The sequence below is a fragment of the Chiroxiphia lanceolata genome, chromosome 16 (genome assembly GCF_009829145.1).
Source record: "Chiroxiphia lanceolata isolate bChiLan1 chromosome 16, bChiLan1.pri, whole genome shotgun sequence".
Taxonomy (NCBI): Eukaryota; Metazoa; Chordata; class Aves; order Passeriformes; family Pipridae; genus Chiroxiphia; species Chiroxiphia lanceolata.
In genome coordinates this window covers 16,169,986-16,185,660 of record NC_045652.1, presented here as the reverse complement: position 1 = coordinate 16,185,660, position 15,675 = coordinate 16,169,986, and the positions used below count along the sequence as shown (strand labels likewise).

The following is a 15,675-nucleotide window of genomic DNA, read 5'->3' as shown; positions in this document are numbered from 1 at the left end:
CAAAGTCCAAATCTATGATGGCTTAAGTGTCTACATAGTTATGAGAAGAAATTAAAATAACCAACCCTGATGGAGATCAACTTATTGGTCACAATATCTCAGAGAGGGATCCCTGTCAAAAGGGTAAAGGAATCTGCCAATTTTCAGCTAAAAAGGATTTAAAAAAAGTAAATAATTTTAACTGAGGAAGAAGCATCACTTCAGGTAACTTAATATTAGTGTAGCTGATAAATGAATCAGTGAACGTCTCATTATTATAAATGCACACAGTGATGCTTTTGTGAACCCAGCAGCTGCCAGAAAGAAGGCCAGGCCCAGCAATCCTGGAACACACACTCTGCCCCTCCTGTCAGTACCCAAATAACCTAAAATATAAACCAGTCTAGAACAGCAGCCACAAAAGTAACCTGTCACTTTGCCTGGAAAAAAACCTCCGTAAATAATTTACATAACAGTGTTTATAATGACAGAGCAGACTACAAAAAACTGAAAAAACCTGTACGTTACTAGACCACAGGCCCTGCCACCCAAATCTGTTTGGGAAGTGTGGGAATGTGGATTATTGCTTGCAGTCAGATCAAACCTGATCTTTAAGAGCAGCCCAGCACTAAATGAACAAAAGAAGAAAGTGCAAAGCATACTCTTGATGATGAAAACATGGATTCAGAGCACAACCCTGGAGTTTTTGTCTCCATTTTTCTCCTCCCAGCTGGCTATGGAACAGCTCTCAGGAGTGGAGTCCTCAGGCCAGTAGGTAGGAACAGACAGACTGCAGAGCTTATGGAGAGCTAGTGCTGAAGGGCAGTTTTCCCACAAGTAAAAAGGGCAACTGTGATCTTCTCCAATATATATATATGGAAATCTACCATGCCATGAGCAGCACTTAACCTGACACCAGCAAAGCAGTGCCAGGAAGATACTCAAATCACTGCTTATTACATCTGAATTGCTGAAAAATGTAGAATAAAATTTCTCAGTGTGAACTGAGCAGCTCTCCAAGAGGTCACTAAACAGGTCAGCAAAGAGATTAAAACCTTTCCTTAAAACAGCTCTTGTCCTTTACTACCTAATGTGGTGGGAGAATTCAAGGGGGCAGCTTTGGCAGACTCTGAGAAAAAGTATCTCCACGCAGAAGATGATTCCTCACTCCAGTTAGCTGTTCCTCCTCTGTGTTTTCAGGAAAGTACATATAGCACATATTCCTGTATTACTGACTGAAGAGCTCTTGAAAAGTGTGCCTTTGGATCACCCAGATCGAGACAAAGAGACCTTAATTCCACTGAAAGTCTTACCAGAAGATTCACCTCTCCTCTCTAGAACACTTTGCACCTAGTCCTGTTCAAAAGGAGGTCTGGACAAGCATTTTGAAGCCTCGTGCTCCATATGCCCCTCTCTTAAATGTGAAAAAGCAAAGCAGTGTTCTCTCAGAGCAGGCACAACTATATTTTGTGGCTTTTCAGAAGAAAAAAAAAAATAAAAAAAATTAGGAAAGCTCTAGCATTAAACAGTCTAGTACTGACCAGAAACTGAAGCACAACAGTTAATAAACTATTAATTAGTTCTTGTATTTTTTTTTTAGGAAGCAGTTATTATATGGCCTGCAGGCAACAGTCTAATTTCTTAAAGGAGGTGATATTGAACAGTTACCAAAAGCATCAAAAAAAAGATAATTAATGTACTCTTCAATGCATTTGCCCAATGGCCATCTTTCCATGGTCCTACATTTCTACCTATTTTTTTTCCTTTTAAATTTCTACTGAAGCATTTCCTGGCAGTCCCTCAAAACAGTCAAGTAGAAACAACATCTCCATGAACTTGTATGCAACCCTAAGATACCACTGCAGAAGAACTAGAGAAAAAAAAAAGAACAACCAGAAAAAGCAGACCCCGAACCCTAAACTCCAGAGCCAATGTCTTAACTCCCATTTTCTGCAGCTGACTGACAAAAACTAACATGAAGCCAAGTGGGCAGGGGGGACAGAAGAGAGGAGGCAAAGCCTGACGGCACTGCTGGAGCGCTCCACTGAAATTTCAGGGCTTTCCTAAACCTGGCTACACTGCCAGTTGAGCCAGGAAGGCTCCCAGTTGTGGCTGACAGTGCTACAGCAATGGGCATGGCCCTGCACTCCTGCACTGCAGGGACAGAGCCCTGCATGGACTGCAGCACCAACAGTTCAGTAGAAAGGCCCCACACTCTGGCTCTGGCTGTGCTAATGCCAGCACACAGTTCCACACGTGGAATGACAGCTGGTATAAGACAATGAAGACATTAAAAATAAGCTTTTGTGCATCCTTTAGAAAGAAATCTTAACTGATTCTAACTTTGCAGTTTTACTGTCCGTCAATAATTGACAAAATTTCCAGTGATTTACCCTTACTACACCAAGACCCCGGTTCCACTCTGAAATACATGCAGAAATAGGTGTATTAAAAAAAAAAAAAAAGGCAAACAAACCCCCACACTTCAGACCAAGACCTGAGTTAGCTTTAGGAACAAACTATTTGTGTCTCCAGCCCAGAGAAGTTCCTGAGGCTGCTGGGCTTTTGCATGAGAGAGAGAGGGCTTGTACAGAGGGATGCAAGGGCTTCCACCCTCCCAGACCAGGGACAGTCAGAGCACACCAAGGAATGGCTTTGCTTTGCCTTTCCTTTCCTGCCATTACTTCTCACTCACACTAAGTCTTCCCTCCCACTCCGGGATTTTTCCTTTTCTCTTTTTTGACACATCTACATTAGCTTATGGTAAGATGCTACTGAGCAATGTAATACAGACATGCCAGGGAACACACGAGGCTAAAAGAATGTTAACTTTATTTATGAACATGTGGTTTGTGTTTATACACATGCTAGTAAACAAAAAGAAAAAGAACTGTTTTCAAGAAATAAAACCCCATCTGAATTAGATCAAATACTATAAACGTGGTTTACATAAATGCATTACATTAACTACTAGGGTCACTGGGCCAGTTCAACTAACTCAAACTCACAATCAGAGGCATTTGTGTCTAAAAAGGAATTCCAGTCAATCAGCAATAGAATTACAGATATCACATTTACTGATTTTAGATCTACACACAAAGTTTTCAATTTGAGGTTGATTGTTTCCATGGGGACCAGAGGCTTTATTCTACCCAGAACACAGCCCCAGAGTTCAGGAATTTCTAGATTAAGTGATCCTAACAGCTGATCGAGTGATCAGATCCAATGATCCAGGGTTAGTGTAATGCCTCACACCAGTCTAGTGAAGGAGAAGCAGTTATATTTAAAATAAAGATGAAAAATAAACCCCACCAAATAGTACTCTAAGAACTATTGGAAAGGCAGAGTTGCACACAGTTCTGGCCAAGTGGCACACCAAGATCTACCCCATCACCTGGATTTCCATGTGGGATTTGTATGTTAGCAGCACAACAACAGTGTTTGCAAAACTGAAGGAAAATGCTGCCCCTTTTCCAAATGTGAATTCCAAGTGCTGGTATACTAAAGAAAGGCTTAACCTTTGGGAAATACAGCAGCAGCCAGCCTCGGAGTTACCCAGATCCAAAAACATGCTGCAGGCAGTAGTTAAGAAAAATGACAGGGATTTCACCCCCAAACGCCCCAGGCTCTAACCTGGTGTCAGAATTTGTGTTGTATATTGTCATTTGCAGACAAACTGCTGTTGAACTAAACTGCTTCACCAGATAAAGGGGAGAGATCAAATGCAGAACTTTAGAATACCACTCTGTGTAGCAACGATATCGAAATTCACGTCAGGCTATTAAAGACATTTCTGTACTCAGAGGGGCCCAAACAATATCACTTCAATTATACAGTTTCAGGAACAAATACCCAAGTATTTAAGGACATGAGAAGGAATCATTTAGCTGCACAGAACTGTCCTCAAAACATCTGGGATATGCTGGGTTTGGTATTTGTTTGAACCCCCAAGTCAAAAGTAAGGAACAGCACCAAGTTTCACAATAATGGTTTCTCAGTGGTTTTTGATAAACATTTTCAAAAACCATTAGGCAAAAAAAAGGTATTTAAAAACAAAAGCTAAGTGATACAATGTGAAAATGGCAAAAAATACACTCCAAACAGTTTTTATTGCAAGAAACAAAAAGCACACAACAACCTATACAAACATACATATCACTAGCTATAGACAGACAGATGTAGAACATGGCACCATGTTCAGTGTGCAAACCTCGAGCCTACAGGATCTGAAACGATCATACATTATCTGTACAACACAGAGTCATACAGGAGAGATTCTGGCATATTCAATATGAAATACAATGCATTGCTAGGCACAAATACCAATATTCACATAGGAACTCTGCAAGTGAAGGCATTACTCAGTTTTTACTATGCTGAATCAAATACAATGTATTTACAACATACACTAGGTTTTACTGGAAAAGATATTAAGTTAATGTTTGGCAAATTAATAAAAGGCTGCATTGTTTAGAATTAAGTGCAATGTGTAGGAAAAAAAGTGTGAGATTGTGTTTTTACATACTGCTTTTGATGTCCCACTCACTGGCTCACTTCGACTTCTAGAAGAAGAAATAAAGGTGATCAGAATTGAAAACAAAGCACTTGAACCCAACACAAAGACTCCAGAACCTGAACATCACAACATTATGCTCCAATACTCTAGTGAATGTGGACATTTACTGGTATACATAAACTGTTCTCTCTCGGTACATTCAGTGCAACTGAAAAAACCCCCCAAAATCACATTTCTACCTTGTCACAAATTACTCAAGACTCACAGATCTAGAACACAACAGTGCAAGAGGAAGTCCTCACATATTGTGTCTCTACTCTCTAAGTATCAAACCCATGAAGTCTGTCCTAGAGTTCTGTGTTCTTAAACAATCAATCACTGAAATGTGGAGGCAGCTTTGGACAACCTGTACCTCCCTGGTATCACACACAGGCACCAGGGACAGGGCTCCAGTTTCTACAGAACAACAATCATAATCTACAAGTGCAACTTTGCTCAAGTGAGAAACACAGTCACGTGACAAAGGAGTAACAACAGTGTCAGCAGCACAGTCTCTAGAACAGTGTTTCTTTGTGGAAGCCCAAGCACTGTGTTCAGAGATCTACTATATTTAGCCATCAAAGTGCCAAAATATTAAACACGTTACATATGCTATATTGACTAAAAATAGTAGTAGAAATGTCACCTGAAAGTAGTTTCTAGGATTTTGTGCGATTTAGGAGTCCTGTGACAAAAAAAAAGGTCTTAATTGCCAGAATTTGCTTTCAGATAATCTTGAAAATGCTACAATATTTTAGGAAATATGTATTACATTTGAAAACTTGCTGAGATTCCACATATCATTGGTCTGTATCTGCATGCTCCTCATCAAGAACCACACATGCAACCACTGAGAGAGTTAACAAACAATCCGCACATCATCCAAAGTGTCCCATGAGCAGAGGCAATGCAAAGGCTGCTGGGGAATTTATGTACCAATGGAAAGGCTCAGCTTCCTGCCAGTGCTAAACCCTCCCAGGCTCCCAGCTGCACCATGTACCTCCAGAAGGTGAGGAAGTACACCAAAATACTCTGGATTACCACAGAGTGGAGGCTCCAGCCATTTACTGCAAGGTGGGTAAGGCCTTTCTGAAGGCCTCTCCACCACTCCAGCAGACATTCCCCACCCCAAACATTAACCACTCTACAGCAGGGGCTTCTGCCATGTTTCCAGCTGAAGAACAGAAAGCTCATCTGCTGGTTTCCTTTTGGCCCTACCCCAGCAGCGCTGTTCTTTCCTTAGAGCCCCACACTGGTACTGATGTGATCTTTGATGCCAACAGCATCTGTCCTCCCATTTTAGGGCAGGGTTACAACAGCAGGGGAGGTGCCATCCAACCCAAGGGGAGGGTGCACTGAGAGCACAGTTCTCAGCACATACTGAACTGAACCCCCAAAGCTAGGCCATGGTTACAAGCACAATGCTGTGGGTCCACAGTCTCGAGGGAGTGCCTGGAAGCACTGCACCAACTCCTGCAGCAACAGGCCCCAAGGTTACACACAGAGCCACATCAGTCCAGAGCTTTTTGCTTGCAAATGCTTTATGGGTACCAGGATGATGTTGTACTGCTTGTTCAAGACACTGTAACTCCTCAGGGTACTTTATTTATTGAGAACCAACATTAGAAGGACATGACAAAACCAGCAGTGTGTAATAGCTCCTGCTGGTGGTGGAGAGGCTTTAAGGAGGCTGGAAAACATGCCCATTCCAACAATGCTGATGTAGCTATTATAGATCTGGACTGTATGAAAACATCAATGTAGCAATAATCCTATGGTCAGGATTGCATTTGAGTATCTGTGATTTTAATCAATACACCTGATTCTCTGTCCTCAGTAAATCTCAGGAATACAGAATTAAAGCCTGGAGCACAGGTCCCAGCTTGGGTACAGACAGACTCAGAAAGGTAACCAGTACATTTGGTAATGTGCTAAACTGCCTCTGAGATTTGAGTTTGGGAAGGACTAACTATTCCTTCATGGTACTCGCACAAAAGCCAGTAGGCTTTAGGGTATGGTGCTTTCTGTCTTGCCTGGAACAGACTCTGACTGCAGGAAACAGCAATCACTTCAGAATGAACCTTCTTGTTCGCATGAGTCACCAGTAGGCAACCCCTGGCCTTTCCTCTCCAGCTACTATACAACCCCCTCCCTGATGTGAGGCACAAAACCACCTGCCATATCCTGCCCCACCTCCCCCAAATGCAGGAAATAGTCAAACACCCAGAATCAGAGTCTTGTGAGATGGAAACAAATGCTAAGTTTACACCAGAATGCATAACTGCCTTTACTAAGAAAGCAAACACATATAATAAGGAATCTCCCCATGTAGAGGAAACAGGATCTGCTCTTGGATCTCAGAAAGATCAACCCAAAACAAACTTAATAGAACCACCTTAAAAGTTACCATTGCTGGAGTCTGAACCCCATGTCCCAGCAGACCTCAAAATCTAAGCCTCCTTCGGGACAGACATTAAAATCTACCTCATGCCAACAAACAGCAGCAGCAGCTTTAACAAGGGAGATGCAGTGTGAGGGGCCCTGTCCCTGCTGTCAGCACCACTGTGCACCCTGACCCTCCCAAGGAAGCCAATGCTCGGGGTACTTACATAACGTATGTTTTGCTTGTAGCTTTAACTCCTCCAATGGGGATTCTCCTCACAATCACCGATGAGTTCTTGGGAATCAGGGCACTGTCATCGGTGTATTCTGAAAACAACACCAACACAGAAGAAACATTACTCAATTTGTAAGAATGTATTTAATAGGTAATCATGGAGCACTTTGAAGAATCTCCTTACAAATCTAAAAGCAAAATTTTATATATAACATCTCACTCTTATCCTCTCAACACACCAACAGCGCCTGTCAAGGAATCTTCGGATTTGATAATCAAGCAGCAAAATCTTTCTCATTTTTTAGAGTTAGTTTGAATGCCAACAGCAAAACAGTCTCATAGACATTAAAGCAGAGCCTGACCTTCCCTGATCTTCCTTAAGTTGCTTTTGCTTCTGTTTGATTACAAAATCAAGAAACCTCTGCAGAAAAACAAACCACAGCCAAGTCTCACCTGCATAAAACAGATTCTAAAGTCTGACTGCTTGTCCTGAACAAACCAGGCACTTGGCTGAAGCAGGGAAACTGCACCAGTGCCTTCCCTGTGTTAACTACACTTGACTCCCCCCTGGCTGCCGTGCTCAGGCAGAGGGAGCAGAGCTGCCAGCTCTGCTTCTTGGAGCTGAACCATCCACAGCCTCACTGTGCAGCTGCTCAAGGCCTGGCATAGAAATGGAAATGAAACTGGCACCACTGGAGTTTGGAGCACAGAAATCTGGGGGAGCTTCTGAATTTGCTTTCACAAGCAGGGTAGAAATGGCTCAAACTAAAGTGGTACCTCCCTGCTTAAGTTCATCATCCAGTCTCAATTAACCAAGGGGACATGAGTTCTTTCCATTCACTTTCTGCAGGGAAAAGAGACTCAGACAAAATGACTTCTGAAGACAGCCCTGAAAAGCCTTGGCCTGCACTGTGCTGCTTGTTCAAGGACGAGAAAAGCCTCCTCAAAACCCCAACTTGCAGACACACTCTGAGTAAGCTTAAAACTCAAAGACCTCTCCACGAGAATGATTTTTATATAGAACTGACACAGGCTGGATATGGTTAAATATTGCAAAGCACCACTAGCAGCCATTCCTTGTGATGTGCCTGCAGTGTTATATATTCCAAGCCCTTAATTCTGTACTCCTAATCAGAACAATGGTCTGAAGCCCAAAGTTACTGTGTATCTAGTGAAGTTCCAGAGTGGTTTTGCTCAGTGGTCACACACACAAAATACAAGTATTTCAAAATTTATGCTCCATTTTTCAGGAGGCAGGAACAGATTCCTCCTAAAGGCAGGAACCTCCATTAGACCAAACATACCCACAAGAAGAATTCATTTCAACCATGAAATAATATCTTATTTCTGTTTCCAACTAACAGAATTTTTCTTCAGAAAACTGAGAAATCGATTAGCTGAGACTAATTCCTGGCCTTCCCCCCCCCGGGAAGCAAACAGCAATATTCCTCTGGACTGCACAGCAGTTTCAAACTGTAGGATAAGGGACTTTAGTGACAAAAACAGCAGCTCTAACAGAAGTCACATCCTGAAACAAGCCCTAGAGCTCTGCTCCTCACACAGCCACCTGTCAAGAGGCTGCACTGGGACTTTCAGATGGAGAAAGAGCTCAAACAGTGCTGAGGCCCAGACAAACACCTGGGAGATGGTGCCAGCTGCACTTCTAGAAGCCCAAAGCAGCTATTTCCACCAGTGGAACAGAGTCAGAGTGTCCTTTCTGGTCCAGATCGCAAATCACTGGACTGAGATTTCAGAAATACAGGATAAGAAACAGCAGCTCCACAAAAAGGTTTTCAGATTAAACTGGCATCTCCCAGCAGGAGCCTGTTCCCCATGGGCAGCAACATCCCCTGGCACAGACTCAACTCCCAGGACTTGCTTAGCCCTGTCACTGCCTTGCTGTGGGAGCAGTGAGGCCAACTTCACAGAGCTGCTCCTCACACTTGTCCAAGCAGAGCTCCAACAGAAATGCTCAAAGCTGGAGGTAACATTGTTCACTCCCACTCCCTTCTAGCACAAAGTTGTTCTACCACCAGTAATGGCCAGGAAGTGGCTACTGGATTTTGTCAATCTGAACTGTGATTAAAAATAAAGACTAAACTAACTCAAAATGCTTGTAAAAGCAAAGAAAGATATGGATATTAAAGGCAAGAGCAGACGAGATGTAACAGTCTAAAACTTGCTATTTATCTCTCCAAGAAAACAGTAGCTTGAAAGAGGTCCAGGGAAAGAAGTATTTCAGGGAATGAATGGATGCAGACTAGTTAACAGCAGCTCCCCTGACTGCTGACTCACATTGACTTAGAAATCTGACATCAACAACTGCATTAGTGCCCACAACATTCTTACTGCAAAGTGCAAAGAGCTCAGCTACGTTCTGAAGTTTCTGCTGCTTCACATTTAATGCAGAATTTAAACATCCAATTTTCAAATTAATCTATAATTCAAAAATCTACTAGTTTTAGTAATCTGTGTTCTATGTATGCTATAAACAAGTTACTTGCAGAAGTTTCCCCATTATTTTCTGGCCTGCTTTAATCCACCATTTTGTGTGACAGCATTGCTGTAGCAGCTCTGAGCACTCTCTCCAAAGGTTTTTTTCCCAATTGAAGTACAGAACTCACCAGGAGTTCTCAGAAGGCAAGTTAGGTGTGAAAGGTCAGGGGAAAGCCTTGCAAAGCAGCTGTTATGCTCTGGGGCCAGGATGTGTAGGTAAGAGTTGGGAATGCCTGCTAATAGGCCAGGTTGTCCCCACCAGAACACAGGGAATTCCTAAAAACACATTTTCTCCCTAATGCTTAAAATTCCACTCCCTCATGACAAGATTTGTTAACCCTGTTCTAATCACCAGCACTTGCTCACTCTGTGACAAGCCATGGCTGCAGCTGGCTCTGAAAGCAGCCTTGAAACATCCCGAGGAACAGACTGGGCCACTCCTGCTGGATTTTCCACTTCCCCCAGAACAGGCATCGCTGATCTCATCCTCACAGGCAGATCATCACTCCTGGAACGAGCTGGCTCAGGAGGCCAAAGAGCCCAGAGGAGCTCCCTCTGCACTGTTATCCCAGGGCACTGTGCCCCACAGGAGCCCCTGCTCTGCTCTGGAGGGAGGAGTCCATCAAATCTGCCCTCCTTCCACTGTTAATCGGATTGCACTGCCCGCCCCTCGCTGGGGCGGTGTCAGCACGGGGCTGCAGTGCCCCAGCACTCCTCTGCCTCCAAAACACTCAGCCCACACCGCTTCACAGGCACAGCTTCTATTTATTTATTCAATTAATTCCCTTTGTATTTTGCCCAGTAAGTACAACGGCACAATTTCCAAGCGCTTTGAGTCAGAACTTCACAGGGCAGGAAAGAGCACTCGAGAAACCTCAGTTCTGGAGTTTGCAGCTCTTCACAGATTGTGAGAACACCTGTCAGAGAAGACAGGTCAAGAAATCCAGATCCAATGAAACAGAGGCAAGTTCAAAAGCATCATTCCTGAATGCAGGCTTCACAGAACACGCCTCAACAACAAGCACGGAAGAGGATCCCCCCTCTACGGAATAGGTCCCACCCACCCAGTTTGCATTCCCAGAATTTCACAGAGTCCCTCACATCCTTTTTCCCCACTGATATTTAAAATCCTGTTTACTTTCAGCTTATATTAGCACTGCTTCTATTACTAACTTTCCATTAGGAAAAGTAACAGCTCCTGAACTGTAAAAGCTTCCTGGACCTGGGAACAATGTGACCACACAGCACATCTCCACTCATGGGGCACTTTGTTCTTTCCAAGACCATTCCAATGTTTAGTCAGGACTCTTGCACAGACAAAGTTATAAAAAAACAACACTCATGTCCACATGTAAGAATTCCAAACATCCCACTTAGGCAGAATATCCTGATCAAGTTTTTACTTTAATTTTTGCAGGTGAGCTTAAGCATTTACATCTGATTAATAAAAACAGAAATTCACATTTATAAACCAAAGATTTGGCAGACATATACTTTTGAAATGCACTCTCTAGCTTTGCTCTGCAAACCACAGGGGGATTTTTGCCTGTTCACACGGAAAACACCCTTAGGAAAGCTTCAATAAGCATCTGTGTCACTACTATAGAATTTTAAACTACGTATTTTATATATATTCATAATTTTATATTCATTTTGAAAAGGTCAGAGTGCAACACAATCTGCCCAAAGGACTCAGCATAATCCTTTTTTAACTCCACCTTGAGGCAACACCACATTTAACAGCTTCTAGTGAGGCAAACACTCTTCCTTCCCCGGACTCTGGTTATGTACGAAAACAAAGTAACACCCTGGTAAACCTGGTCTGTTGGATGCTGCAGTAACACTTTATGAGGTGACATTTATGAGCATCATTTTTTCTTCTAAAAACTTCGCTTTCTGTTCACCTGCTACAACAAGCCCCACGTGTTTGGCCTATTTCAAAGCCTTTTCTGTCCTGGTGTCCATAACTGGGCTCCATCACAGCTCCCTCCCACAGCCCCCACCGGCCCAGGATGACATCAGGCAGCTCCTGCATCTGGGAGGCCAAAGTGCCCCGGCAAGGAGGACACAGCTCAGGGGCTCTCCTGCAGCACGACCCTTAAAGCAAATCAAACTTATTTTTCAAAAGCTTTTGAAAATTTCATTCAATACTACTCGAAAGATTCAAGACTTCTTGTTCGCAGAAGTCTCTGTCTCTATGTTTCTGTGTCTCTGCCTCTATGTTTCTGTGTCTCTGCCTCTATGTTTCTGTGTCTCTGCCTCTATGTTTCTGTGTCTCTGCCTCTATGTTTCTGTGTCTCTGCCTCTATGTTTCTGTGTCTCTGCCTCTATGTTTCTCACACAACCCAACAGCTTCCCCAACACTTCCAGCACTGTGAAGGCTCTACACACTCTCCTGAAAATAACTTAAATATCTGTAGAGAAACAGAAGCTTTAAGTCTGACCCCTTTAAAGGTCAGGGCCAAAGTTACACAGCATTCTGATTAAGTTTTAATACGTGAAACAGGCAGAGAAAAAACCACTAGTACACATTTTAAAGCAAAGACTGTTGTGACAAAGAACCACAGGGGGAAAAAAATAAACAGTTTTAACGTTCAAGGGATGAAAACACAATTCTTTTTATTTCTGAAAAGTCACATCCCTTAGTCTTTAGTCACATTTAAACTTACCAAGATGGCAGATTACCGAACTGAAGCACCACAGTAACATAAGCCCATAATCACCTCTCAGAACCAAGCACTATTTATTATATGTAAAAGAATTTATGACTTCACGAAGAATATTTCGTACATATATACATCGTAAATGTTCTGCCATAAAACTTCAGGGCTGCCCTGATCCGGCAAACACACAGTGCCAGGAAGATAAAGAAAAAAAGGTGGACACGAATGATGAAACGATGCTCAACAACATCCCAACGATGGTGTCTTTTGTGTGCAAAAGTTACATTAACCAGGAATTCTCAAGAGTAATTCCAACACAGAGAACGCTCACGAGCAAGAGGCTTTAAAGGCTGCAGAAATTGATACAGTCACTGATACAAATGATGCAAATTGTTGCTTCTGAGCAACTCCTGCAACGGGCACAAACCTGGCTACCAATGAAGGGGGGCAAAAGAAGGTGAAGGCGAAATTCAGTCACCAAACGAATTTTTTTTGTTTATTTTTCCTTCAAATTAGCCATGCATTCTATTCCTATCACCTTCAGATTTCTCTGAAATCTGGCAGGTTTGTTACGATAAGATATCCTCCCGCATTTCCTTATCCTTTTACCTAGAACTCCAGGCAATCAAGGTTTTGTAGCGCTGTGGTGCCCGAGGCCCGCACCGCGAGTAGCAGAGCTCCGACGGTGCCGTGAGAGCAGCAGCTACAAAGGCACAGCTCCGAGCCCGCCCCATCCCCGCAGCGCCGCTCCCGCGGCCCCACGCACCTTCTTTGGTCTGCGCGTTGGTGATCTGCAGGTCGCAGTCGGCCGCCTTCAGCTTCTCTCGGCCCATGATCTGGCGCTTGAGGTCGCTCAGGGAGATGTGGAGCCCGTCGAAGGTGACCGTGTCATAGTTGAGCTTGGAGGAGAACTTGTAGTGGACGCACGACATGGCGGGGCGCGGGCGGCGCCCGCTGCGGGGCCGCGGGGTCGGGCAGGGCCCGCGGGTGCCGGGGCGGCGACGCTGGGGCGGCGGGCGGCGCTCAGAGCCCGCGGCGCTGCGCCATGGCCGGGCCGCGGCCTCGGCGCTGGGGCTGCGGGCCCCTCAGGGCTCCATCGCGGCGAGCCCGCGGCCCCCGCCCCGCAACGACCACGGCCTGCGGCCTCAGCGAGCGCGGCGCGCCCGCCCGGCCCTGCTGCCGCTGCTGCTGCCGCTCGGCTGCGCTCGGCCCCGCTCGGCTGCGCCCGGCCCGGCCCGGCCCCGCTCGGTTCCGCTCGGTTCCGCTCGGCCCGGCCCCGCGGTCGCTCCCGCGGCCCCCCCGCCCTCAGCGCCCGCCGAGGGGTTTCCCGGCCGACAACCGCACGGGCCGCGTGAGCGCCACCAGCGCGCAGGCGCAGCCGCGCCCGCCGCGCCCCCACGTGACCCGGCGCCGCGCGTGACACAAGGTCACGTGGGCGCGGCGGCCCCGCCCCCGCTGCGCCGGGGCGCCCCCTGGCGGCGCGGTCCGGCCCCGCGGGTTTGGCGCTTGGAAGGCGGGAAGGGAAATCGCAATTAATTTAATGCTAATTGTAAACCGTGTATCCGTCATCGGCCTCCGCACGCCGTGTTTTGATAAAGTCACTGTTAACCCCTTGTGGCTCTTGGAGGCGCTGGGTCGGTCCCTGAGAGCAGTGCTGGGGTTCGGTGTTCCCTGCACACCTGGGGGCACCGGCGCTATTTTTGTAGCTTCAAATCGGTTCTGAAACCTTGAACTCTTTCGCTTTCAAATGTGTTCAGCAGTAAATTGTCCTCTAAGCTCTGCAAAACAACCTAAAACCCGTTGGCACTTTTTTGGGTCATTCTAACACATTAGTTTAAGAAGAGCAATAAAGAGAAACTATTTGCTGTAAAATGGATTTTCAGTGTTTTACCATGACACATTACTGGGAACTGCATAGGGAACTCCATCTCATTTACTACTTATTGATTTAGAAGCAGCTTTTATCTGTGCACAGAGCTGCTGTGCTGAGCACCTTTGGCAGAGCACAGTGGTCTGTGCTGCTTTAATTCTCAAATACACAAGAGCTTGAATTCGAGAATCATAGAATAACAGAAGGGTTTGGGTGGGAAAGGACCTTAAAGCCCATCCAGTCCCACCCCTGCCATGGGCAGGGACACCTTCTGCTAGCCCAGCTTGCCCCAGGCCCCGCCACAGCTTCTCTGGGCAACCTGTGCCAGGGCCTCCCCACCCTCACAGGGAAGAATTTCTTCCCAATATCTCCCCTAAACCCACTCTCTGTCAGTTTAAAGCTGTGACATTCAGTTTGAAGCCTTGGACTGAGGGCTGACATGGAGCTGTACCTGTGGTAAGGCTGAACAATGCAAAAAGAAACAAACAAAACCGCCTCAGAACCAGGCAGCACAGATCACTTCTGGGAGCTTCCCAGCCACCGAGGCGGGTCTGTTGGGAAAGGACACTCAAACAAGCACGTTGGCAGGGTGGGAAGGTGGGGATTTGCATTTCCTTCTCCAGTTTGTTTTGTCAGCAGCAATGACTGTACTTTTTTCCCCAATTTTTATGGACTTCAGCTGTGAGCTCTGTGCAAGAGGAGAGGAACCTGCCTTGCCCTGAGCACTCAGGGCTTGGGCGATCCCAGAGCCCAGCTCAGCACAGGCCAGTTTTGCTGGAATATCCACATTGCTCCCTGAGCCCCAGCTTGGTGTCATCACTGCAGCTTGAGGTCACCCAGCTGCTGTAGGCAGGCATTGAATAAAGCTCAGCTTTAATTAAGAATGATGATGCATTAATACACTGAAGAAATGAACCCCAAATCTCTTCCCTGCTCCCGCTCTCTTCCGCTTTGCTCCATGAGCACACGCCACACACCAAACCATTCCCACCAACATCACACCAGCTCATTCCCATGGATAAATTACTCCAGTTTGAGCACAATGACCAAACCTTGGAGCCTGGAGAGTGGCAAACAAAGGCAGCTAATTAGGCCGGGGAATGTCATGCAAATGTCTGGTTTTCTGAAGGAAAGGAGGAGCAGATCTTGGAACCCCTGAACAATCAGTGAGCACATCAGGGACAGCAACACATTGCAATCCCCACATTTCCATGTCAACCTTCAGGTCCACAGACCATTTATGCTGAGATTCCCAATGGGCATTTTTTAAAACTCAAGATACTTTCCAGGAGAAGTAGCTGAAGCTTCCTGAATTCTGGCTTCATGATCCCCAAAGCTTCCCAAGAAAAAAATGCCTTTACAAGGGCAGAGGGAGAATCCCAAATACCTGTGCATGAAGGAGGGGAGGCACATGCCTTGTGAATGCAACCCAAGGCCACCCACCCCTCCAGAGGTCTTCCCTAAGACAATAGTGTCAGCTGAGGAAGGAAACCAG

General features: G+C 45.5%; 1 protein-coding gene across 7 annotated transcripts in view; it reads right to left on the bottom strand.

The window, feature by feature from the left end:
* RBBP6 (RB binding protein 6, ubiquitin ligase) overlaps window positions 1-13,525 on the bottom strand; it is a 29,069-nt gene extending 15,544 nt beyond the window's left edge. For 2 of the 7 annotated variants that reach the window (XM_032703763.1, XM_032703765.1), the window contains exons 1-4: window positions 13,077-13,523; window positions 7,144-7,243; window positions 5,181-5,219; window positions 4,505-4,541 (exon numbers count right to left, since the gene is read on the bottom strand). In XM_032703763.1, the coding sequence (XP_032559654.1) occupies window positions 4,505-4,541; window positions 5,181-5,219; window positions 7,144-7,243; window positions 13,077-13,242 (342 nt within the window). In that variant the 5' untranslated portion in view covers window positions 13,243-13,523. Of the gene's footprint in view, window positions 1-4,504; window positions 4,542-5,180; window positions 5,220-7,143; window positions 7,244-13,076 lie in introns of those variants that run through there. The other 5 variants (XM_032703762.1, XM_032703760.1, XM_032703766.1 and 2 more) reach the window with 5 other exon arrangements.
* Between the last annotated feature and the right edge of the window lie 2,150 nt (window positions 13,526-15,675).